The sequence below is a fragment of the Musca autumnalis genome, unplaced genomic scaffold (assembly GCF_047663935.1).
Source record: "Musca autumnalis isolate F117 unplaced genomic scaffold, ASM4766393v1 scaffold_4, whole genome shotgun sequence".
In the NCBI taxonomy this organism is placed as follows: Eukaryota; Metazoa; Arthropoda; class Insecta; order Diptera; family Muscidae; genus Musca; species Musca autumnalis.
The window spans coordinates 93,458,037-93,483,038 of record NW_027411977.1 but is presented as its reverse complement, the minus strand read 5'-3'; the positions used below and the strand labels follow the sequence as shown (position 1 = coordinate 93,483,038).

The window sequence follows — 25,002 nt, the reverse complement described above, 5'->3', positions numbered from 1 at the left end:
TGGGATTTTTAGACCACAAATCCTTGTATATATTTTTGCATATGGTTTTGCATATGCTCATTTTATGCAAATACATATGTAAAAATATGTCAAAATATGCACGATAAGCAAAGTATGCAAACATTTCTGGGCCTAATTCATTTTATTTATTATTTATATTATTATAAAACGAGTTTCTATCTAATTAGATTTTCTCTACGACCATCCTAACCATATATGCAATGATAGGATTCCGCCGTCTAGTTATGACGAACATTTCAAATATATATATATATATATATATATATATATATATATATATATATATATATATATATATAAATTGGTCTAGCCGATCTCATCTGATGCCATAATGGTTTTAGACCCCAAGTATGTTTGGACGAAATGTGTTTCAGACAATTTGGAGTCGATCTAGCCATGTCCGTCCGTCTGCTGTCTGTCCTGCTGGCTGGAGCGCACGATAACTCTCGAACTGATGAATCGATTCGGTTAAAATTTTGGCTTTCGTAATATTTTGCCCAAACTTAGTTTAAGTTCGAAGATGAGCTACATCGATCCACTCCTTCCGGTACCTCCCCCACAAAAGTTCGAAAATGTTCGGAAAGTTTGTGCGCACGATAACTCTTGAAGGGAGTGACCGATTTGGTCCATTTTTTGTATAGCATAAACTTTCTACCAGAGTAATATGAGGTTCCAATATGGTCTCAATAGGTCCACTCCTTCGGGTACCTCCCACACAAAAATTTGGAAAAGTTCAGTTTAGGACCATCTCCCGAATCGCTTTGATTTTTGCTTTAGCTACTTGTATTCACTGCCCTCCATACGACGGTATAAGTTTCATCAGGGGCAAGTCCATACTTCCTGAGAAAATAGCCTGAAAGTTGCAAAAAACCCCTATGACACTGTGTGAGGAGGTTGGAGGGCAAAATAACTCTCGAACAGGTCTGCCGATTCGGTCCAAAGTTTGGCCTTAGTAATATTTTGTCCAAACATAGTTTAAGTTCGAAGATAAGCCATATTGGTCCACTCCTTCAGGTACCTCCCCCACAAAAGTTCAAAAATGTTCGGAAAAATTGTGCGTACGATAACACTTGAAGAGAGTGGCCGAATTGGATCATACTTTACAGATCCTAATATATCTACCAGATATAGATATTTGTCCACTCCATCCGGTACCTCCCACACAAAATTTCGGATACATGTTCACTTTAAGATCTGCTTTCGAATCACTTTGATTTTTGTTGAAGCAACTTGCATTCGCTGCCTCAATTGCGATGGTAAAAGTTGTTTCAGGGGCAAGTCCATACTTCTTGAGCAAACAGCCCGAAGGGTGTAAAAACCCCCTATGGCACCATATGTAGTGGCTGGAGATCCACTTCCATAATGGTCAATGTCGATCCATTCCTTTTTGTATCTCCTCCGCAAAACGTTTGATCTTTAATCATAATCAACATTATGGTCGGTTCAAACGCCCAAAATTTTTAAAACCCCCTAAACACATACGTTTTTTTGGGAAAAAAAAGTTTCAATATATTCAGGCTGAGGGTATATCTCTGTCGGCAAAGCCGACTGATACTTTTTTACTTGTTATTTATATAGATGACAAACACTATGCAACAAAATTAAGTTGTTTTTTTTTTTTTTCAAAACGATGGGAAAAACCGAGTAGATTATGAAAGTAGAGTTAAAAATATGAAACACGTGTATCGGCGTTTTTTAAGTTTATGTCGGAAAGCATCCAAAGTAGGCGGGGCAAATTACGGTCATTTCTAGTTTTTTTCGAAATATTCGAGTTAAGATATCTTGGAATACTTTCATTTAGGTATATAGTGTCTTTCGCAACTTTACAGAGGAGGATGTGGAGAATATTTTTTTTTTTTAATTTTAACCCTCATGTTAGATTTTGTTCCAGTATGAAATTATGTAAAATTAACAGACCAAAATTTAAGCAAATAATTTCATTCTAAAATATATAAATGTGTAATGTAATTTTCTTAAGAAAATGGTATACCTAGATATATGGTTTATTCTGAAACTCATTGTGAAATTTTGTGTAGCATTTTTCTTCGTTTGACACTTTTCAGCTAGAACCAAGCTTTATATTACTTTCATGTATCAACTCGAAAAAAGAAGGATAACAATTTTATCAACAAAATTGAGAAATATTTTCATGTTTTTTCAGCAAAAATGATACTGATATTTTCACGATATATAATGTCAATAGACAGTTCATTTCTTTCGTGAAATTTGACAAAGAATATTTTTGTCTTTGACGTCATCTCTCTAAAATAATGTTTTGTGGGACAATTTTGAATAAACTAAGATGAAGTCCTCCTTTAAACCTAAAAAGGGGTTTTTCATTTTTAGAGATTTCTGGCGATAAGATAAGATTTACAGATTTGGTGTTGTCTGAGACCTATAGTAAAATTTTATGGCAAACAATTTTGTAGAATATTTGGATTTGATATGATCACATTTTAAAAGGGTTTTTAAAAGAGTTTTGAAAAAAGGACCAAAAACACCCCTTTGATGAACCGCATGAATGTTAACATTTTTAACAAAAATAATCCCGACATCTTCCTCTGTAAAGTTGCCAAAGACACTTTATACCTAAAATGCAAGGATTCCGAACTATAGTAACTCGAATATTTCGAAAAAAAAAGAAACTAGAAATGGGCGGAACTTTCCCCGCCTGTTTGGTTACTTTTCTATGTAAACTTTAAAAACGCCGATGCACGTGTGTCATATTTTTAGCTCTACTTTCATAATCTGCTCAGTTTTCCTTGTCATTTTTTGTTGTCGCACAGTGTAATATAGGCCTAAATTGGACATATACATATATTTTAGCAATAAAAAAAATCTGGCCCAATTTTCATAAATCTTTGTAGATTTCGTTTCTAAACCCCAACAATGAGCTGGTAATGTTTTATCATCGATTGGAAAATAATTGTTGCCTGTAGAAGGATTTTCTGAAAATTCGCCTTTGGCCCCCATACAAAGTACTATGGAAATAAGAATCGGTCAGGTGGCACGGGTTATCGTAACGGATCGTCATAATTATTTGAGAAATCGTTTTTAAGCCACAACAATGAATTGGTAAAGTTTTTTTATCGATTGGACCATAATTGCGGTCTTTAGAGAATTTTCGTAAAAATTCACCTTAATTCCCCATAAAAATTACTATAGAAACACGGGTTAACGTTAACCGATCGCCATAAAATTTCATATGTAAGCTTTTTGTATCAATTCGAAAAAATAAGGGGTAGGAGTCCCAAAAATTATTTGTTTTTGGTCGCCGTCATGTACTTGCACACATGTAGAAAAATATTTACTGGCTAGGGGGTATTGTCCGATAAGAATTAAAAGTATTTATTTTTTCTTTGCAGGTGGATTCTCTTTACAATAAACAAAAACAATAATCTTATTGTAATTTATTTATGGATACCTAAAGATCCTTGGAAATGTGTGGGGCAACATTTTTATCATAAAAATACCACTTGACTTAAAAAAACAAAAAAAAAAAGAAAACACTGAAGATCTTCGGTTTTCCCTATCAAAAAAAAAAAAAAAAAACAGAGGGTGTCTAGAAAAATGTGTTACAAGGCCATCGATTGTGTTGATTCAATATTGTCCAGTGGCATAAAATAATTCCTCGTCTAACTGTAAATATAAAATATGTTTATAGTACAAACAAGCTAGTGGTAGCCACTCAATGTAAACAAATTTCATCTTCGTGGTGGGTGACGATGGTAATTTAGGAAACAATTCAACCGAACACCCCACAAAAAAGAAGAACAACATTCTTTTATAAACAAAATATTTTCAATTGAAAAATTCATTACACATTTAAATTGGAAATGGACCCCTGGGCCGCTTTCAAACACACATGTGAACACACAAAGACAGGAAATCCAAAAAACAGAAGCAAATTGTTAAACAAAAATAAACATTTAAATGCTGCAACATTTCGAAAATCAGATCTCTGTGCATGTGAACATGCAGCATAAAACGACATGTGAGTGAAACCAAACAATGATCAATGTTGTGTTGATGTCTCAACTCTCTCTCTCGACAATAACTCCAAATGGGCAGGGGGTCGTTTCGTCGCTAACCACAAATCCGTAGACACATTACACGATGTTGATTCATTCATTCATGCAACCAGCCATCCAAAGGCGTCATTCAAAGTGGGGGAGGTGTACAAAAATGACACTGTGACAACAACGTACGCAGACGCGGCCTGTACCATTGCCCGTAAAATGAGCAGAAGTAAAGTAAACGATGCGCCACCTCAAAGCCTGATGCCATGATGCGATGCCATTAAGGAAACCCCATATGAACGAGACCAATTTCACGTTTTACAACGTTTGGTGTTTTGTTTTGTTTTTCTTCTTGAATTGTCTTGTCTTCTTCAACGTCGAGTTGATGAGATGAAAATTCTACCAGATTAGATTTCCAAGCCAACTGCAATGACGACTATAAAACAAAAACACAAAAACAACAAAGAACAACAAAACCTATGACGACAACGTTGCAGTGAAAAACTACAACAATTGAAAGTGGCATCGAATTACAACTACCCGCCACCACACATGGAGTGAGCGTTCATCCATCCACAAGACCACAAGTAGTAGCGCTGTAACAATGGCATCGAATGCCGCACAAAAACAAATCCTTTTAAATTGTAATGACTAACTGTTGTTGACTGGATACGTAAATGGAACATACTATGTACGTAGCAAAGCAGAGATCTGCAAGAGCTTTAATTTGGATTTTCTGTGATTTGTTGCTGTACTCGTAGTGCATATGGTGCCATTCAATGTTCTTGTCTATATAAATAAAAATCAAATATTGTTCGTTGGTAATGACATCAGCTGGGAAGGGCTGTGCGATTTGTATAATTTTTTTATTTGAAATGTTCGTTATAACCCAACTTAGGTTTTTAAATTTAAGAAAATTTGACCACGCCCACTTTTTTCAATTTTAATCTTTTCTACAAAAACTACTATACCGATTTGTCTGAAATTGTAAGGGAATTTACAGGGTGGGATGCGATATTTTTAAAAACGCTATATTTGCAAAAATTACGAGTGTATCTTTTTTTAAAGTTTACGAATTAACCTACAATTTAAGTACTTCTTTGGGGCCTAAGACCGACCACGCCTGCTTTTTTAAATATGTTATATCTCACGGTGCTCTTGAACCAACTTTAAATCGAAGGTGCTTACACCTGGGACGTTGTTGCGGATTCTGAAAGTACAATGTTGCAGCAGTGGAAATTCTCTACAAGATTCACCTGCATGATATTTTCGTAGGTTTTACCATTTTTGAGATATGGCAGTACACATTGGGACAATTCACTGACATTATAAAAGAATGTCACAACTGCAATTTCTCAACTGAAACTTATATATCACAAAAATGATACAACCCAGGAAAAAATTGCGAAGGACAATCTTGTAAGGAATTTTAAGAATTTTAAGATTTTCTCTAGTCCCAAGTCGATAAGAGTAACCGTTTTCAAAAAAAAAAAAAAAAAAAAAAAAAAAAATCGTGAAAACCTAACAACAAAAAAAAAAAAACTAAAAATATGACCCGAAATTTTATATCTCAAAAATGGCAAAACCTAGGAACAAATCATAACGGTCAATCCTGTAGAGAATTTTCAAAGCTACAACATTTTATTTAGCTCCTTTTTCATAGGACTTGCGGTTTCCAAGCAAAAGCGCGAAAACCTAAAATACATACATACATATGTTCCCATAACATCCCGGAAAGGAAAACCTAAATAAACCTAAACCTTGAAAACCTAAAACAAACCTAAAAAACGTGAACTTTATTTAAAACCCCCATTGTTTTATAGGGAGGCGATACAGTCAGTGCATTGCACAGTGGCCAATTTTCAGAAAAACCTGGCCAAAAATCGATGAAATAAATTCATAAATTTACACTAAATAGAGTCAAATATTATTTATAGGATCCCACTGCGTGTAGTTATGAAAAAATATATAAGTTTTTTGTTTAGTAAGTGGACATAAAACCAGGTCAAAGTGACCCTATTTGGAAGTTTTTTTTGTCTCAATTTTTAAGTTGTTTATTAAACTATGATAATATCCAAAATAAACAGCGGGTTTTAAATACATATATTCTTGTAATTGTAATGAAAGTATGTGACACATATTTACAACGTAAATTTTCACAATAAATTAAGAAAAAAGTTGTCAGTAAGATAGAGTTAGGCTGGGTATCTTATCATTTCATTTAAGGGGAGGGTTTTGCACTTTTTGTTTTTACGTGGCATTTTGTCTTGCAGATTGTACAGATTTTCTTTGATCCAGAATGTCAGAATATAGTATAGTGCCACTTTCTCTCGTTTGGGTATAATTTAGAGTTTTGATGTATTCAAGGACCTATAGTAAATTTTTATGGTGAACAAATTTCTAGAATATTTTGATCAGATTCCATCACATTTTATAGGAGATTTTACAGATTTGTGGAAAAATGGACCAAAAAGACCCCTTTATGACTCGCACGAGGGTTAATTTTTTTAAGAACAAGTAAGAACGGCGTTAAGATCGGCCGGGCCGAACTTGTTATACCCTCCACCACAATTTGCATTGAAGTAAAATGGAATAATTAGTTTCCTTTCGTGTATGAAGAAGACTTAATACTAAATTTCAGCAATTTCGGTAAAACAATGGCACCATTCTATGTGGGCTATTTCAAAACGTCGATCTATACCTGCAAATTTCTGACGGAAAGTTTTTAGGCTCAAAGAAGACTAAATACCAAATTTCCTATATTTCGGTAAGAGAATGTGGCTAAAACTTAAAAAATATCGAAAATCAAGAAGTACGCTTCTATGGGGATATAGGAAGACGTGGACCTATACTGATAAATACGAAAAATCAGTAGGTACCTTTCCATGGAGGCTATATGACGTGGGCCTATACCGACAAATTTAAAGGGGCAGTTTGAGTACCCCCAACGAAGTCTAAATACCAAATTTCAGCCATTTCGGTGGAATATTGAGGCCACAACGTACAAGATACCGAAAATCGGGAGGTACCGTTCTATGGGGGCATTATGAAGGCATGGACCGATACCGACAAAGTTCTGGGGGAAAGTTTTATACCACCAACGTAGACTAAGTACCAAATTTCAGCCATTTCGGTGTGATAATGAATCTAAAACCTTCAAAATACCGAAAATCCGGAGGTACCGTTCTATGTGGGCTATATGAAGGTGTAGACCGATACCGACAAAATTCTGGGGGAAAGTTTTATACCCCTAAAGAAGACTACGTACCAAATTTCAGCCATTTTGGTTGGATAATGAAGCTGAAACCTTAAAAATACCGAAAATCGGGAGGTACCGTTCTACGGGGGCTATATGAGGGTGTGGACCGATACCGACAAAATTCTGGGGGAATGTTTTATACCCCTAAAGAAGACTACGTACCAAATTTCAGCCATTTTGGTATGATAATGAAGCTAAAACCTTAAAAATAACGAAAATCGAGAGGTACCGTTGTATAGGGGCTATATGAAGATGTAGACCGATACCGACAAAATTCTGGGAGAAAGTTTTATACCCCTAAAGAAGACTACGTACCAAATTTCAGCCATTTTGGTGGGATAATGAACTAAAACCTTAAAAAACCGAAAATCTGGAGGTACCGTTCTATGGTGGCTATATGAAGGTGTGGACCGATACCGACAAAGTTCTGGGAGAAAGTTTTACACCACCAACGTAGACTAAGTACCAAATTTCAGACATTTCGGTGTGATAATGAATCTTAAACCTTCAAAATACCAAAAATCGGGAGGTACCGTTCTATGGGGGCTATATGACGGTGTGGACCGATACCGACAAAATTCTGGGGGAAAGTTTTATACCCCCAAAGAAGACTACTTACCAAATTTCAGCCATTTTGGTAGGATAATGAAGCTAAAACTTAAAAAATACCGAAAATCGGGAGGTACCGTTCTATGGGGGCTATATGAAGGTGTAGACCGATACCGACAAAATTCTGGGGGAAAGTTTTGTAACCCCAAAGAAGACTACGTACCAAATTTCAGCCATTTTGGTAGGATAATGAAGCTAAAACCTTAAAAATACCGAAAATCGGGAGGTATTGTTCTATGGGGGCTATATGAAGGTGTAGACCGATACCGACAAAATTCTGGGGGAAAGTTTTGTTCCCCTAAAGAAGACTACGTACCAAATTTCAGCCAGTTTGGTAGGATAATGAAGCTAAAACCCTAAAAATACCGAAAATCGGGAGGTACCGTTCTATGGGGGCTATATCAAAACGTTATCCCATTTTCAATACCAACCATCCTGCAAGTAATAAAAACTTCTGTACCAAATTTTGACTCTCTATCTTTAAAATTGCGAACTGTATCTTGATTTCAACAGACAGACGGACAGACGGACGGATAAACGGACATGGTCAAATCGACATAGAATTTTATGCTGATCAATAATATATATACTTTATAGGGTCCCCGACGAATATTTCGATGTGTTACAAACGGAATGACAAATTTAATTATACCCTCCATATGGTGGAGGGTATAAAAATATTCCTCACATTCTTATCAGTAAAGTTGCCAAATACATTATACACCTACAGTGCAAGGATTCCAAGTGATCTCAACTCAAATATCTTCAAAACTGTAGAAATGGTAGAAGTTTGCAAGCCTATTTTAGTTTCTTGGTTTTTTTTTTCGCAAATTGGATGCCGATATTTCCTTAGTATGTAATGCAAATAGAGATTTCATTTCTTTGGTAACTTATAGTGAAATTTAGCGGAGAACATTTTTGTCTTTGACGCCATTCTTCAAAAATGATGCTTTGTATGACAACTTTTCCAAAACTCACATGAAGTACGCCCTTAACCCTAAAATGTGTTTATAATTTTGCATATTTCTGGGGTTTAGGTAAGATATAGAGTTTTGGTGTATTCTAGGATCCATAGTAAAAATTGATGGCAAACAAATTTGTAGAATATTTTGATCTGATACGATCACATTTTATAGGAGAAGGGTCCAAAAAGTCCCCTTTAATGACCGTCTGAGGGTTTAAAAGTATGAATAATGAAACCAGCGACCGAAAAACATAAGAACCCAAAGTTAAGTCTAAATCCATTCATTTTTAGAGTTTTGGCCAGGTTTTTCGTAAAATTGGCCACTGTGCATTGCCCCAATTTCAGCTTCTATATCTCAAAAATGGTAAAACCTACGAAAATATCAAAAAGGTCAATCTTGTAGATAATTTGCACAGCTACAATATTTTCTCTATCCATAGGACTTTCTGTTTCCAAGCAAAACCGTGAAATCCAAAAAAAAAAAATGTTTTTTGATTGTTCCCAGATTCCGCAAAAACTTCTCGAGTGTAAGCTCCTTTCATTTAAAGTTAGTTCAAGAGCACCGTGTGTTGTACATGGTAGAGATCTGCAAGAGTTGCTGTTCTCGTATGCATAAGAGAGTATTGATTGTTCTTGTATTCACAGATAATCGCATCTACACAATAATGCATCTTTACAATCCACCATAGTAGTTTGTAACGCATTGTAATAATCATTTGTATAAGGTATAAATATATATTCTTGATCAGGATAGAATTCTGTTCTTCTGTTATAATCACTGTAGCGGTCAGAAAAATTGAGCTAGAGCTCTAGAAATCTGCAGCCGAGTATTTCGTCCATAGGCATCTAAATTTCGAAGATGGACTATATCGACCCAACCACAGTACCTCCCATATGTACATTTTCAGGTATAGCCCCCATATAACGGTACCTCCTGACTTTCGGTATTTTGAAGGTTTCAGCTACAATGTTTAACCGGACTAGCTGTAATTTGACATTTAAGGTTCTTAGAGGTCACAACAAACCGTTTTTTTTTATCGTTGCTCTTTATAACCTGACGTTAGACTAAAGATCTTGGTTATTATACACAAACTTCGCATAATAAGGCTGATCATATTAGACAACATTGAAAATTCGGCGGTCTGTTGAAAAATTACTAGATACGTTGTGTTAGTTAAGTTTAGCTTAGATTCAAGAACACAATTGTAATGGAATATGAAAAATATTACAATTTTTCAAAACCGGTTAACTGACATAAAAACCGTTTTTTTGGGTTAACCGAAAATGGAGTTTTTGGCGTTTAGGGTTCGGTTTTGTAACCAAAACCGGATAACCGGTTTCGGTTTTGGACACCCTAGCCCCCATTAAAGGGTACCTCTTCGTTTTCGGTATTTTGAAGATTTTAGCAACAATTTTTCACATTTAAGGTTCTTAAGGGTCACAACACTTCTAACCAAAAAATTTCAACATATGTCCATGTTTAGGAGCAGCCCGGATATAACGCTATCTTCTAATTATCTGTATTTTTAGGGTTCTAGCTACTTTTTTGAGCGAACTACCCGTAACTTGATATAATTGACAACTTTTATATCAAGTTACGGGTAGTTCGCGTTTAGGTATAACCCAATATAACGGTACCTATTTTCGATTTTCCGTAGTTGAGGGTTTTATCTACATTTTCTGACTGAATTTGACATTTGAAGTTCCCTGCAGTGATAAGTCCATGTTTCGGTGTAGCTCCAATTACTTTAGTTTAGGTAGCCATCGGATAGTGCATCAATTTGATTTATCTCTGAAAGATGGATTTCATGTGATTTATAATATCTAACCTTTAGATCTAATACTATTTGCGATTCTTTCTGAAAATCACACTTGAAAGGTTGTGGTAAAGGGAATCAAATGGTCGGCCCCCTGTCGTATATAGTATTTACTTACTTGCTATTAAGATTTGTTCGTATTAATAATTCATTTGGGACCTTTTAACTCCATGAAGATGATAAAAAAGAAAACTAAGTTGTTATGAACGAGACAAATTATAAATAACCACAATAAGATCATACGAAGAAATTGAAAACAGTCTGGAAATATGCTTAGCCACAAACATGGTGCGTGTGGTTAAATATACAGTAACATACACATATGTGATGTACATTCGTACACAGAAAAAAATGGACAATGATTTCATAAACAAATTCAAATATTCAATTAAATTTTGATTGATTTTTTGCCGATAAACGAATTGTCTTTTTTACAAACGTGTTTATCAAACATTTTCAGTTTTTTGAAGTGCTGTTTTGCACATAGTTATTTATGAAAATTTAATAACTTTTATTTTTGTGTTTATGACCTTAGTATTATGTATTCAGTAATAGTGGTTTCCACTGGGCTGATAAGGTCATCGAACAATTGACCTAATCAGCCCAGTGGAAACCACTATTATTGAATAATAACTAGACATCGGATTTTGCATATTTGCATATTTTTTAATATTAAATATACGAAGATTCTGATTGGACCAAAATTCGTTTCAAAGAAATCTAAATTCAATGGCAGGGTCATATTTCGTATTTATTTTGCATATTTGCATATGCACAAAATATGCAAAAAAATATGCTAAATATGCAAAAAATATGCTAAATATGCAAAATATGCAAAAAATATGCAGAATATGCAAAAAATATGCAAAACATGCAAACAGATTTTGGCCGAAAATCGTCATAAAAGTCGTAAAATTGTTATTTAAAGTTGGTAAAACCATCAAAAAATACATAACAGTGTTCTAAATTAAGACTGTTGACCGTATAACGTGGATTTTTCAGCAGATTATTATGTTATTGAGACCATTTACGACAGTGTGGTGTAGGGTATAAAAATATGGTATCGTAATACCATTTTTTTATTATTAAACTATGTAAAAATATAAAATTTCATAAAATATCAAACGTTTTATGTAAAATTCAATATTTTCTTTTTTGTAGCATCTTAATTTAATTTGTAGCATTGGGCTGGTTTTAACTCAAAGGACCAAATCGATCTCGGATTTTTTAGCCGGGGAGCCGCATAAACCTTAGAGTATTGTTAGATTTTAAGATTGCCAAAGTTTGAGCACAATTCGAATATGTTAAAACGTGTGGTAAACGTGGGGGCCTCGAAGTTTTGAAAATCAATTTTTTTTGCTATTTGGCGACTTCGACGGTCCATATATGTGGAACGGTTAAAGCTACTTGCCCGTATTACGCATTTAATTAAAAGCTATTCTGTTCTTAACATTTCTTGCTGAACACCAAAGTACTTAAGTCTTACTGAATTCGAGATAATAAACCCAATGTCCCGAAAAATTCCTTAGGACAAAAATGGAGTCTATTTAAAAAAATTATAAAAATTATAAAATTTTTCCGAATGAAAACGAATATATTTTACTTTATTTGAAAATTTTGCCTATTAGGATTTTAATATTAATTTTAATTCATTTCTCGTTGGAGTCGAGCTTAATGACCGATAATGTTTGCAAGTGAAAAAGGAAAGCCGAAGATGCGACAACCACCATTATGTGACATGTTACGCCTTTTGTAGAGACCGGCCGTGGAGTGGCATTTCATTTTTCAAATGTAATTTTGTTTTTACAAAGATGGACATTTGTACATTCATTGTATGGCTTCAATGACAAACGCTTACATTTTGTTCATACATATTTTAATTTACTTATGCCCGTCTGGGTAAACGGGTAGGTAGCTACCTATTAGTTATCTTTACCTAGGCGTTTAGTAATTTCTCCACGCCCTTTACCGAGGCGTGTACATTTTGAAATCATGTGGTAATATTGGTGATTTTCATTCATGATTTCGCACAATTATTGCCACATAGAAGTGTTTTAAAACTTTTAGCACATTGGCAACGATTAACCAGGTAAAATCCTTGGTGTAAGTAACACGGGCATTTTTGACTCGGTAACGTTACCTATGCGTTGAAATTATAAAATGTTGCTTACACGGGAGATATCTGTGAACTCATAGATAGCTAAGTCTTGAAATTATGGGCATTAAGGGACTGACATAATATGGTTTTGGAGCCATCTGGGTACAGATGACAACTTGGTGATGAACTCGACTCCTTGCTATGTCGCTCACAATTTTCAAGTTATTTACCATCCTTTACCCCTCCTGGTAATTGATGTTCTGTGGTCACGTTGCATTATCTTTTTCAAGAAATTCGGAGTTAAAGTTTTATCTCTTGAACAATAATTAAGTCTCACTTGTAATTATGCCTGTAAGCTTTTTTCTAGGAATTTCGGCAGTTGATTTTTGTAAGTTTGGATCGATTATTTCTGGAGAAATTTCTATCTTTGCTTTGTTAAGATTTTTGTCGTCTTATGGATCTTTACGGTGTTTTGCACTATCAGATCAAACAATGCCAGCCCAATATGTTCAGGACTAAGGTACCACATATGATTTATCATTTTGTTATTTCCTTTTTCAGATATTTGTTTGTGAATGCCTTTCGTATAAAATAAATCTTCAATGCGGTTTAGGTCATGTTTTGGACCTAAAAATATTTCTGAATATCGTTTTCACTATTTTTGGTATTAAACTCAATCTATTGTCTCTATTTCTTTTTAACCTATTGATAATGTTTACCCAATATATCCTATATTATATCTATATAAACATTATCTTGTTCATTATACGTTTTGTAAAATCAATAACCCAAACTCTCACTTATAACACTCAGTTGTTGTCGTGTGCGATACCAAATAAATAAATAAAATAGAAAAAACATTCTGGGGACGTCCAGTCTCGAACGATTTAAACGCAAGGTGCTTCTAAGCCTCTTGTTCTTGGGAAGTGGGCTGGGCAGTAGTTTTAAAACACTCTCGCCTACTTTGAACTTGGATTTGTCAATCGCAGACTATTCTTATAGAAATCGCTTGAATATGTTTAGTTGATGTCCGGATGTGCTTCCAAACTTGCAGTCAAAAATCCATCTCAACAATTCTCTAACAAGTTTGTACGGTGGTACACGCAGAAAAATTTATGTTAGAAATATGTTTGGATATAAACAAATATATGTTTGGGACCGGTTGCAAACAAATATATGTTTGGATCCAAACATAATATGTTTGGGTCCAAACAAATATATGTTTGCAACATTTTGTAACATATCTCAATTTTATATGTTTGGGTAAAACATATTTTTTATGTTAGAACATTTTTTTCATGGGTGGAGAGAGGATGTTTGTCAACGAGAGTAATAACAGTGCTCTCGCGGCTGCGGAATGCTGCTTTATAATAAAGAGTTGTGTGTATTGTATAATAGAAGACGTAGAAGCGAAGAAGGGGGCTTTGGTGGCATGTATGCGTCAAACTCGTGTGTTTCTTGTTTTGTTGTTGCTTACCAACGAAGAAGAAAAGAAGAAATGATATGAATTATATTTTTTTCTTTCTTCAGTGTTTTAGTAGCCTTTGTAGAGTCAAGACAGTAAAGTGAGTGAATAAATCAGTGTTTTGTGTTTTCTTAAAAAAATTGTGTTTTTAGTAAATTAAATGCCCAATACATTTTATTATAATTGAATCGGAAAGTTGAATGGAATTATTTTATTGGACAAGGAAGAAATCGCATTTAATATTGGTAATTACATACATACTTATGTATATTTGAAATATGGCATATCCATATTTATTTATTACATTACATAATTATTTGATTCTAGATGCCGATTCCCCGCTGATGATTTCAACTAAGAGGTCAATTTGTTTTATTTCACAACTAAGGAGAAGCGTTCAACTACGTTTCCTTTAATTAAAGTGTGTTATGTATTTCTTTGGAATTTTGTATGTACCTATGTGTTGGTTGTTCTTTTGCCTTTTAATAAAAAACCACAACATTTGTGTGTATACTATAGAGATAGCCAGTGAGCTCTTACTGAGAGCAAGTGAGCACACATTTTAAAGTGTTTTACATTGAATTTTACGCTCCCTTGCTCTCAGTAAGCGCCCACTGGTACATGTGTTTGTTTTTTTTTTGTGCCTTTTTGGGTTTGTATTTTTTTACACCCAAACATATAAAATGTTTGCACCCAAACATAAAATTGTTTCCACCCAAACATATCTTTGTTTGCACCCAAACATATATATCTGTGCACCCAAACATAAATATCTTTGCACCCAAACATATATATGTTTGCACCCAAACATATATTTGTTTGCAGACCCAAACATATATTATGTTTGGGACTGTTGCAAACATATATATGTTTGCTGCAAAATATGTTTGGGACATATGTTGGAGAGGCCAATTTTTTTTTGCGTACGGTGGTACAGAAGCTCTTGACTTAATATCTGCTCGAGCTGGTGAGACCCCATTTTTCTAGGCATTTGTACACTGCTAGTTCTTGTTTCTCCCATGAGCTACTGTCAGTTTTAGGAACACCTAGGAGTTGTTCTTTACCCCCATGTGATACCAGAGCAGCAACCCGTTTTTTCTTCCCTGTTTTGAGAATATCTGGTAATAGTTTTCAATGCCAGTGCACACAAATAGCATCGTTCCTTGAAGCTGTTGCGTTTATTTTTCACGGTTTATTCTCCGCTGTTCACGGATAAAGCTTCTAGAGATCTTATATTTGTAGGGATCCTCTCCGATAGCTTCTACTGTATCGATAATGATACTAGTAACGTCCCTATACACCTTACAGGGGTCCAGCACCAATGACAATTGCATAGTTACGATGTTCTTGAAGCCACGCTTGACTGTTTTCGGGACAGATGGTTCTTCAGATTCTACGATACGTTTAGCATCAAAACAAGACCTAGACCTCATTGAAAATTTATTGAAATATGAAAACATTGACACACAAATTTCAGAAAAAGGAAATAACAACATAATTAATAATCTGTGACATCTTAGTCCTGAACTTGCTGCCCTGGTATTGTTTGATCCAACGGTGCAAAACGCCGTAAAGAGCCAAAAGGCAACAAAAATTTTAACGAAGCAAAGATTCAAATTTCTTCAGAAATATTCGATCCAAACTTCCAAAAGAGCAACTGCCAAAAATCCTAGAAAAAGATCTGGCATAATTCTTGTTGTTCAAGAGATTAAACATTAACTCCGAATTTCCAGGAGGCGCAAAGTATGGTAAACAACTTGAAAGTTGCGAACTACATAGGAGAGCGTTCTTCAAGTTGTCAGCTGTTCCCAGATAGCTCCAAAACCACATGATGTCTGACTCTCGAATAAATTTAATTTGGAACAAAATGTAAGAGACATTTGTTTTCATTCCAAAAATTAAGAAAATGTTTTTTTAATAGTCTCCCTTTTCGCACAAAGGCGTACCTGGTCACGTTTATCGGGACATTGGCTTTATTATCTCGAATTCTGTAATACCTATTTAGTATTAGATTTATTATATATACTTATATTTTGTTGTTCAGCAAGAAATGTTAAGAACAGAATGGCCTTTAATTTAATGCTTAATATGGATAAAAAGCTTTAACCATTCCAGAAAAATAGGTCGCCGAAATCGCCAAATAGCCAAAAAATCGAGATTTTCATAATGTCGAGGCCCCAGTGGCACATGTCAACATATTCCAATTGTGCTCAAACTTTGACAGTCTTAAAATCTGACCATATAAAAACTATATGCGGTTGCCGCCTTAAAAAATCCGACATCGATTTGTTCCCTTTGAACAATAACCAGCCCAACGCTACAAATTATAATAAAGAAAATATTGAATTTTACATAGAACGTTTGATATTTGATCAAATTTTATATTTTTGCATAGTTTAATAATAAAAAAATTGTATTACAATACCATACACCACACTGTCGTAAGAGGTGTCGATAACACAATAATCTGCTAAAAAATCGACGTTAAACGGCCAACTATCTTAATTTAGGACACTTTGAAGATTTTTGACGACACTAACATTAATTGACAATTTTACGACTTTTATGACGATTTTCGGCCAAAATTTTTGCATATTTTGCATATTTTTTACATATTTTGCATATTTTTTGCATATTTTGCATATTTTTTTTGCATATTTTGCATATTTTTTTGCATATTTTGCATATTTTTTGGCATATTTTTTGCATATTTTTTGCATATATTTTGCATATTTTTTGCATGTTTTTGATATGACCACAAATATCGAAAAATTGACCCTTAAAACGCCTAGATCCAAAATTTGAGTCCAATCGGATGAGAAATAAAAAACATGCAAAAATCCGATGTCTAATAATAACCTTTATTTCACCTTCCTTAAAAAGTTTGTTTCATTCTAGTTAGTTAAAAAGTACATACAAATTTTGATAAAGCTGTTTATCGGAAAAGTTTTTTCTGTGTATGTGTCTATAATATAGAGTAGCAAAAGGAATTCATTTGTGGTTGGTGCTATGAAATCCCGAATGATTGTTTTTCATCTGTTAAAAAAAACTTCTTCACGAAAACTCTGTTGCCAGCAAACATATGTTCCTCCTCAGTGATCGTTTACTCTACTTTTTATAAAAAAATTACATGTGTATGTATTCATGTTTATCTACACTGGCATAGGTACATAAGCGAGTAAATATGTGTGATGCTGCTGCTGTTCCATCCATATGTTTTCCTCGTTTTTTTGTTTGTTTTACATACATACATAGGTCACAATATTTATGAATATGTTCCATATGTCTGCCTTCCTCCCATCCATGTGTCAGTGGATTGCATTTTTATGCGTTACTTGTGTTTTTGTATTTTAACCGAAGAGGTGATGTGGTCTGAACACCACCACATGGGCCAAATTGTCTGCTTGGAATTTTTCCACTTTTCCGTAATGCACATAAAGTCTGTCCGTTATGCATTGGTAAAAGTGTGATTTTGGTTAGAGAAAGAACTATGGACAGTGAAATCAGGTCTATTTTTGTCTCAAAATATGTCGCTTGTTGGTGAAATGTAAAAATAGAACAAAGAGTAAAAATGTTTACTTTAATTAGTATGTGAAGGGGAATTTTATGAGCATTACTGGAATGGAAAACTAAATAATAAAATAATTTAAATACAATTGCCAATTCAACGCGTAAGTTAACTGTTACTTATATTTCGGGTCCTATATCTCGAAATATTGAAATCCCCTCAAAACAAATTATACTGTTGTAGTCATGATCCTTAGGATTATTCCATACAAAAACTTTAACGAGAAGTGATAATAGTTGAACTTTTGTAGAGGGTGTGTCTGAACGAATGGACAAACGATTGGAACTCGATCTAAGTTTGTGATGCATTCAATGGCCTGTGGGCACATTTGTTAGGTCTCCCTAAAATGGTGGACGTAAATCGACTTTTGGGCGCGATTACTATCAAAAGATGAGACTTCCAAACTTAGATAAAGTTCCAAACGAACTATGTTGGGGCAGATACTTCAGATACTTCCAGGACAAAATCCAGTATCATTTTTTCTAGCAAATACTTTTCGATTTACAGTGACATAGGGATGACAGATAAAAGCAACGGGTCTGACCGGCTGTAACATGACAAAGCCCAGGATTATGTTTCTTGGTCCCTCATTCATCTCAAGTGGACATTAACTTCCCCGTGGTGTTACCCGGGGAGATGCCTATAACACCCGTTAAAGGTAATGGGCTAATATGTGCCGTTGAACAATAAGAACGATACAAACTTGGGCAGGGCTTTGACCCTAGATAAAACATCGTAAAAAGAAGAAAAACAAACCCCTCTAAAGTTGACGACCCCCGCAAATGTGTTAAGAATCATGATGTGCTAACCTACACCAGGAATGTGCGGACTCCCTACTGAGTAGGTTCAGTTTGCGCACTGGGGAAATACACATTGTATTATAGCAGCCACGGAATGAAACATGATCAAGGTGTTGGATTTATAGTAAATCAAAGGTCTCAATATTCACCCCGGTTGATAAGAGAATTGCCACAATCCGTGTAAAAACAAAGTTCTTTTACATCGGCCTCATCTCGGGCCATGCCCCGACCGAAGAGAAAGACGAATAAAGCAAGTATATACTCTACGAGCGCCCAGAGAGGGCATATGACCGCTGCCCTGACCACGAAATTAAGTTTGTTCTAGTAGATTTTAATGCTAACAATGCGGGGGAAAATATCTCTGGTCACAAGGCGGGCAAGTTTAGCCATTATTCTTTAACATCCGACGGCTGATCGATTTTACAGCTGCAGAAAACATGACAGTAAGCAGCATAAGATTCCAACACCTTGGCATACATAAGGGAAAATCGGAAACCAGATCGATTATGTTGTGATAGAAGGAAGACACTCTTCCAGTGTGTTAGATGTCCGATCGAACATAGATCGATATTCTGAAGGATTTGGTTTAGAGTGAAGCGTTGGTCTACATTAGATTACCCGAGTCTAAAACCGCATTGATGTCACCCGATTATACGATTGACTATAGGTTCACATAATACGCCTGACAACACTTTTAATGCGATGGGTAGGAGACATATGGCTCTGTTGTAGGCACAAACCGTCTTGCCTAGTTTCTCGTGCACGGGACATATCAGACTTAGGTTCCAATCGTTGGGAATGCATTCATGTAGCCAAATTTTGTTAATCAACTGATGCATACTGCTTATCAGTAAGTCGTTACCGACCTTGAACAGTTCGGCGGGCAGCCAAACAACTCCTGCTGCCTTATTGTTCTTCAGCCGAGTAATTGTTTTTTTTTTATCTCACTTTGGCTAGATGGTAAGCACTCAATGCCATCGTTTGGGATTGGTGCTGGAGTATCTGTTTCGCCGCCAATATCCAATACAAAAAGCTTGATAAAACGTTTCTTTCAGATCCTCAGTAAGCTATCAAAATACCAAGGAACCCCTAATAACAAATTGCAGTTATTTCAGTATAATAACGAGCCTAAAACCTTAAAAATCGGGAGATACCGTTCTATAGCTCCCATAGAACGTTACGTCCGGTATTTGATATTTAGTTTTCCTTGGGGCTAAAAAAATTTTCCCCAGAATTTTGCACAGTACAGTACTCAGTACTTATTATCATACCGAATTGGTTGAAATTTGGTCTTCTTTGGGGCTACAAAACTTTTCCCCAGAAATTTGCACAGTACTCATTATCATACCGAAATGCCTGAAATTTGGTCTTCTTTGGGGCTACAAAACGTTCCCCCGTAAATTTGTCAGTACAGGTCCGCGTTTAATGTACCCCACATAGAGCGGTGCTTCCCAATTTTCGGTATTATGAATCTTTTAGCCATATTATCTTACCGAAATGGCTGGTATTTGGTATTTAATCTTCCTCAGGGATTCAAAACTTTTTCCCAGAAACTTTTCCGTACAGGTCCAAGTTTTCATATAGCCGCCCCCCATAGAACGGTACCTCCGGCATTTGGTATGTGGTCTTCCTTGGAGTTACAAAACTTTTCCCCCCATAGAACTGTGCCTAAGATTTTAGGTATTTTGAAGGTTTTAGTCGCATTATCATACCGAAATGGAAATAAAATTTGTTCTTCATTGGGGCTACAAAACTTTTCTCCAGAAGTTTGTAGGTACATGTCCGTGTATTAATGTGGTCCCGTAGAACGGTGCCTCCCGATTTTCGGTATTTTAAATCTTTTGCCATACTATCTTACTGAAATGGCTGGTATTGGTATTTAATCTTCCTTAGGCCTAAAAAACTTCCTCCCAGAAATTTGTCAGTACACGTGCAAGTTTTCATATAGGTCCCATAGATCAGTACCTCCCGATTTTCTGTTTTTCAAATGTTCAAGTTTTATTATCGTACCGAAATGCCTGGTATTTGAGCTTCCTTGGGCCTACAAAACGTTTTCCCAGAAAATTGTCTGCGCATGTCCACGTTTTTATATAACCCCTCATAGAACGGTATCCCCGGATTTTCGGCATTTTTAAAAATTTAGCCTCATCATCACAAATGGCTGGTATGCGATCTTCCTTATGTTTGCTCTTTCGTGGTGCTACAAAACTTCCTCCCAGAAAATTGTCAGTACAGGTCCACGTTTCCATATAGCACCCATTGAACGGATTTTTTACGATTTAAGCCTCCTTATTGTGCCGAAATGTTTGGTACTTGGTATTTGAGCTTACTTGGGGCTACAAAAATTGTCTACAGATAATTGGCTGTGCAGGTCTACGTTTTTATATAGCCCCCGTAGAACTGTACCTTCCGATTTTCCTTATTTTTAAGATTTTAGACTCATTATCACACCGAAATGGCTGGTATTTGGTCTTACAAAATGGCTGATATTTGAGACTACAAATCTTTTCCGCAGAAAGTTTTCGGTACAAGTCCACGTCTTTTTATAGCCTCGTTTTATTACAGAAGCAGTACATATATCTCAACTGATAATACTCCCTTCAGAACAGCTCATTTGGGGCGAAATTTTTGTTCACTTCAAAACATGGACCAATATTTACAATTTTCCGAATTGAGCGAAATACATAAAATTGGTAATACCGACTAGACCTAAACCTGTATATTCTGGATTTGGATACTTAACAACATCGGGAGCACGGTTCTATGGAGACTGTATAAGACGTTGACCTGTACCGATAAATTTCTGGAGGAAAGTTTGGTAACTCCAGCGAAGACTAAATACCATTGAATAATGTGGCTTAAACTTTCAAAATACCGAAAATTTGGAGGGACCTTTTTATTGGGGCTATATAAAAACATGGAACAATACCGGAAAATTCCAGGTGGAAGGTTTTATACCACCAACGGACTGTTAAATATCATCCGTATCGACGGGATATTGATATTGAGGCCACAACTTTCAAAATACCTTAAATCGGGAGGTACGGTCATATGGGGGCTATTTGAGGACGTCGATCTGTACCGGCACATTTCGGGTGGAATGTTTAATACCCCAAATGAAGACCAAATACAAAATTTCAGCCATTTCGGTGGATTAATTTGGCCACAACCTTCAAAATACCGAAAATCGGGAGGAATCGTTCAATGGGGGCTATATGAAGGCGTGGACCGATAGCTACAAAATTTCTGGGGAAAAGTTTTATACCCCCAACGAAGGCTAAATACCAAATTTTAGCCATTTCGGTGTGATAAGGAGGCTAAAACCTTAAAAATACCGAAAATCGGGAGATATCATGTTAACGTCAAAACGTGGACCTATGTATATAAACATTTTGTGGTAGAAATATCTTAAAGTGACGCGTACTATATATGGGGCGTTATATGGGGGCTATACCAAAACATTTCGTGCGCAGCAGCCAGCCAGACAGACGGACGGACATTGCTCAATCGACTCCAAATTGTCTGAAACACATTTCGTCCAAACATGCTTGGGGTCTAAAACCATTATTTCGATGAGGCACATTTTGCCCATATGAAAGTGTAAAAACGAATAGACCTTGGAACCAACGGTATTCTCGTTGTCCACGGCCCCAACACGATAGAATTGTAGCATCAGAACGCTTGAATTTTTTTTCTGGTTAACTTTTGTAGCACGGTGTCATTTGTCGATATTTTCCGAAAAATGTGCACTGTCTCAAGACCAAAACTGCCTGAAGGAGCATTCCAATGTTTTTGCGATGTACTAGAGAGTTATTAATATGCAAAAAACGTGGATAACAAACTTCAAGTTAAAATCGGGAGGCTCGATTTTCACCGCAGACATATTCTCTAGTAGACCTTTTAGCTCAGTACAATCCCAGGAATCAGAAACGCGACACCCCCGTTAAGATTTTGCTTCCTTCCATACAAATCTCCCCGGCCTTGTATGCAGACTATCAATAATTTCTTTTGACCAATACCACTATTAAAATATAAAATTAAAAATAATTTTTCTTTTTTTAAATTATAAAATTTAGTTTTGTTTTTCACTTGGAATGTTGATGCTAGGTAATGTCACAGCACCTGTTGCAATAATCTCTGTGTCCGTTAATATCTTGTGAAATTATTTCAACATCTAAGACAAGCATCGCATCAACACCAAAGTTATGAAACATTCTTGTGTTTTCACCCAAAATTAAATATCCGGTTAATTAATTTATTGAATAATGATCGACAAACAACACCTACATACATAAGAAAAGAAATGTTTACCTTGAACATTGATTAGAATTGAATTTTTCATATGCATAAGAAAAATTATTTTCAATTCATTTTTTTTTTTGAATATTCATATAATAAACAATTCATTGAGCATTGCCAGCCGACAACATTTGTTTGAACGGAAGAAAAGCGAAATTCAGATGTTGAATGATGTTGTTTAATGAATGTTTGAAAAATATATAATTCAATAATATAAATAAGAAAAACAGCTGCACTATGGCTTTGAATGAACAACAAGAATCATATGGATATGAGAGTGAAAGGCATGCATCAGGGTATGGTATGCATGTGGGATATGTGATGATACCCAAATATAATAATGTAAAGACTCACCTTTCTCTTCAGTACCATTCGCTTTATTCGCACAACCATTGGCCAATTTAATTGGTATTTTCTTGACAACCGACTTGCCATACAGAGGTTCCTGGGTAAGGGTAATGGAAATGGGTGCACTGCTAAGTTTATTTTTATCCGTGGGATATTCATTAATGGCCACTGTTTTGGTGGTCACATAACTAACAGATTCCACCGTTGTTTCCCATTTTTGGAATGTATTGATTTTGCCACTCTTTAAAGTTCTACACGATGACCTGAGAGGGGAGGAGCGCAAGGAAAGCATCGATCCCGAAGTTGTTGAATTTGTTGCACCATCTAAAGTTCCTCTTAGTGAATTATTAGAGGATGACGAAAATGATGCTGATTTTCTTAATTTATAATGTTCCTCCTCCTTCTCCTCCTCGTCCACTTTCACCTCCTTATCTGCCCTTGAAGATTTCTCCCTTTCAATTGTATGATAAATGTGACCATTTGGTTTAAGCACAGTGCCAGTCTTATTTTTAATCACTGACAGCGTTTCCTCTTTCTTTTCTTCCTTTTCAATGGTTTCGGTGATTTGTAGAACTTCCGTTTGGGTGCCTTGATCTGAAAAAAAAAAATTGAAAATAATATTTATAAATCTTCTTTTCTCTATTTGCTGATGTCAGTTTTTTTCTGTTTCTTATTTTAAATGTTGATGATGATGGCCTGATCATAATCTCTTGTTGATGTCTATCTGCCATTGCCACTTAATATTTTCAATCTGATTGGCCGTAGAATGTCAAATAAGAAAAACAAGTGCTCACTCACTAATTCACTTGTTGTCTTTATTTGCGTTTCGAAATCGCACATTTCACAATGACAACGAAAATTATAATTATTTGTGTTGGCTGTTTTACGTTCGACTGATATTAGCACTTAATTTATTAGCCACTTAGCGGAATTGTTTATAATTGCAATGCTAATATAATGTTGCGTTGAGGAGAAGGACTGCTATCGTATAGTTCTAACCTAGGCTAATAAATGGGTTAGAAAAATTACTCGGCTTTGCCGACAGAGATATACCCTCAGACTATTTGAATTGAAACTTTCATCTACGGGCAGATCGAATGTATCTATGCTCTTTTCATTATTTTGTGGCCTTTTTTGGACATTTGAACTTGCAGACGAAAATATGGATTAGGATTAAAGTTCAAAAGTGTGGAAGAGGAGGTAATTAAAGGAATGGACCGATGCATCTTATTTTGGGAGTCATATCTTTTCGACAGATATCGCGCCCACTAGTCATTTCAGTGGTTATTTAACTCATGGACCAGTATGCCAAGAAGCATGGACTTGTCCACGGAAAACATAATACCGTTGTAAGCAGGACAACAACGAACAGCATCGGCATATATTTCCAACGGATCTTCGAACAGACCTTAAACAGCGCTTAGACACAAATGTTTAACTTTTGTGGTGGAGGTACTCTAAGATACCTCCATTTTAGAATTTAAACTAAATTTGGACAAATTATTAGGAGATCCAAATTTGGATCAAATTTATTCAAGAGATATCGTGCATACTATTTAAGTGACATTTTTTAAATATTCGGGGAAACTACCGGAAGTTGTGGACCGATATTGACTATCTTCGAACTGAAGTATAAAAAAATATCAGGAAGGCCAAATTTTGGACCAAATCGGTTAGTTCGAGAGTTATTGTGCTATCCAGCCTACATTTGGTGCCAAAGGGTTTTCGGGCTGTA

The 25,002-nt window shown here is 35.5% G+C and overlaps 1 protein-coding gene across 6 annotated transcripts in view; it reads right to left on the bottom strand.

The window, feature by feature from the left end:
• zormin overlaps positions 1 to 25,002 on the bottom strand; it is a 361,202-nt gene that overhangs the window by 2,420 nt on the left and 333,780 nt on the right. For all 6 annotated transcript variants that reach the window (XM_073982044.1, XM_073982043.1, XM_073982046.1 and 3 more), the window contains one exon: positions 23,274 to 23,861. In XM_073982044.1, coding sequence (XP_073838145.1) covers positions 23,274 to 23,861 — 588 coding nt within the window. The remainder of the gene's footprint in view (positions 1 to 23,273; positions 23,862 to 25,002) is intronic.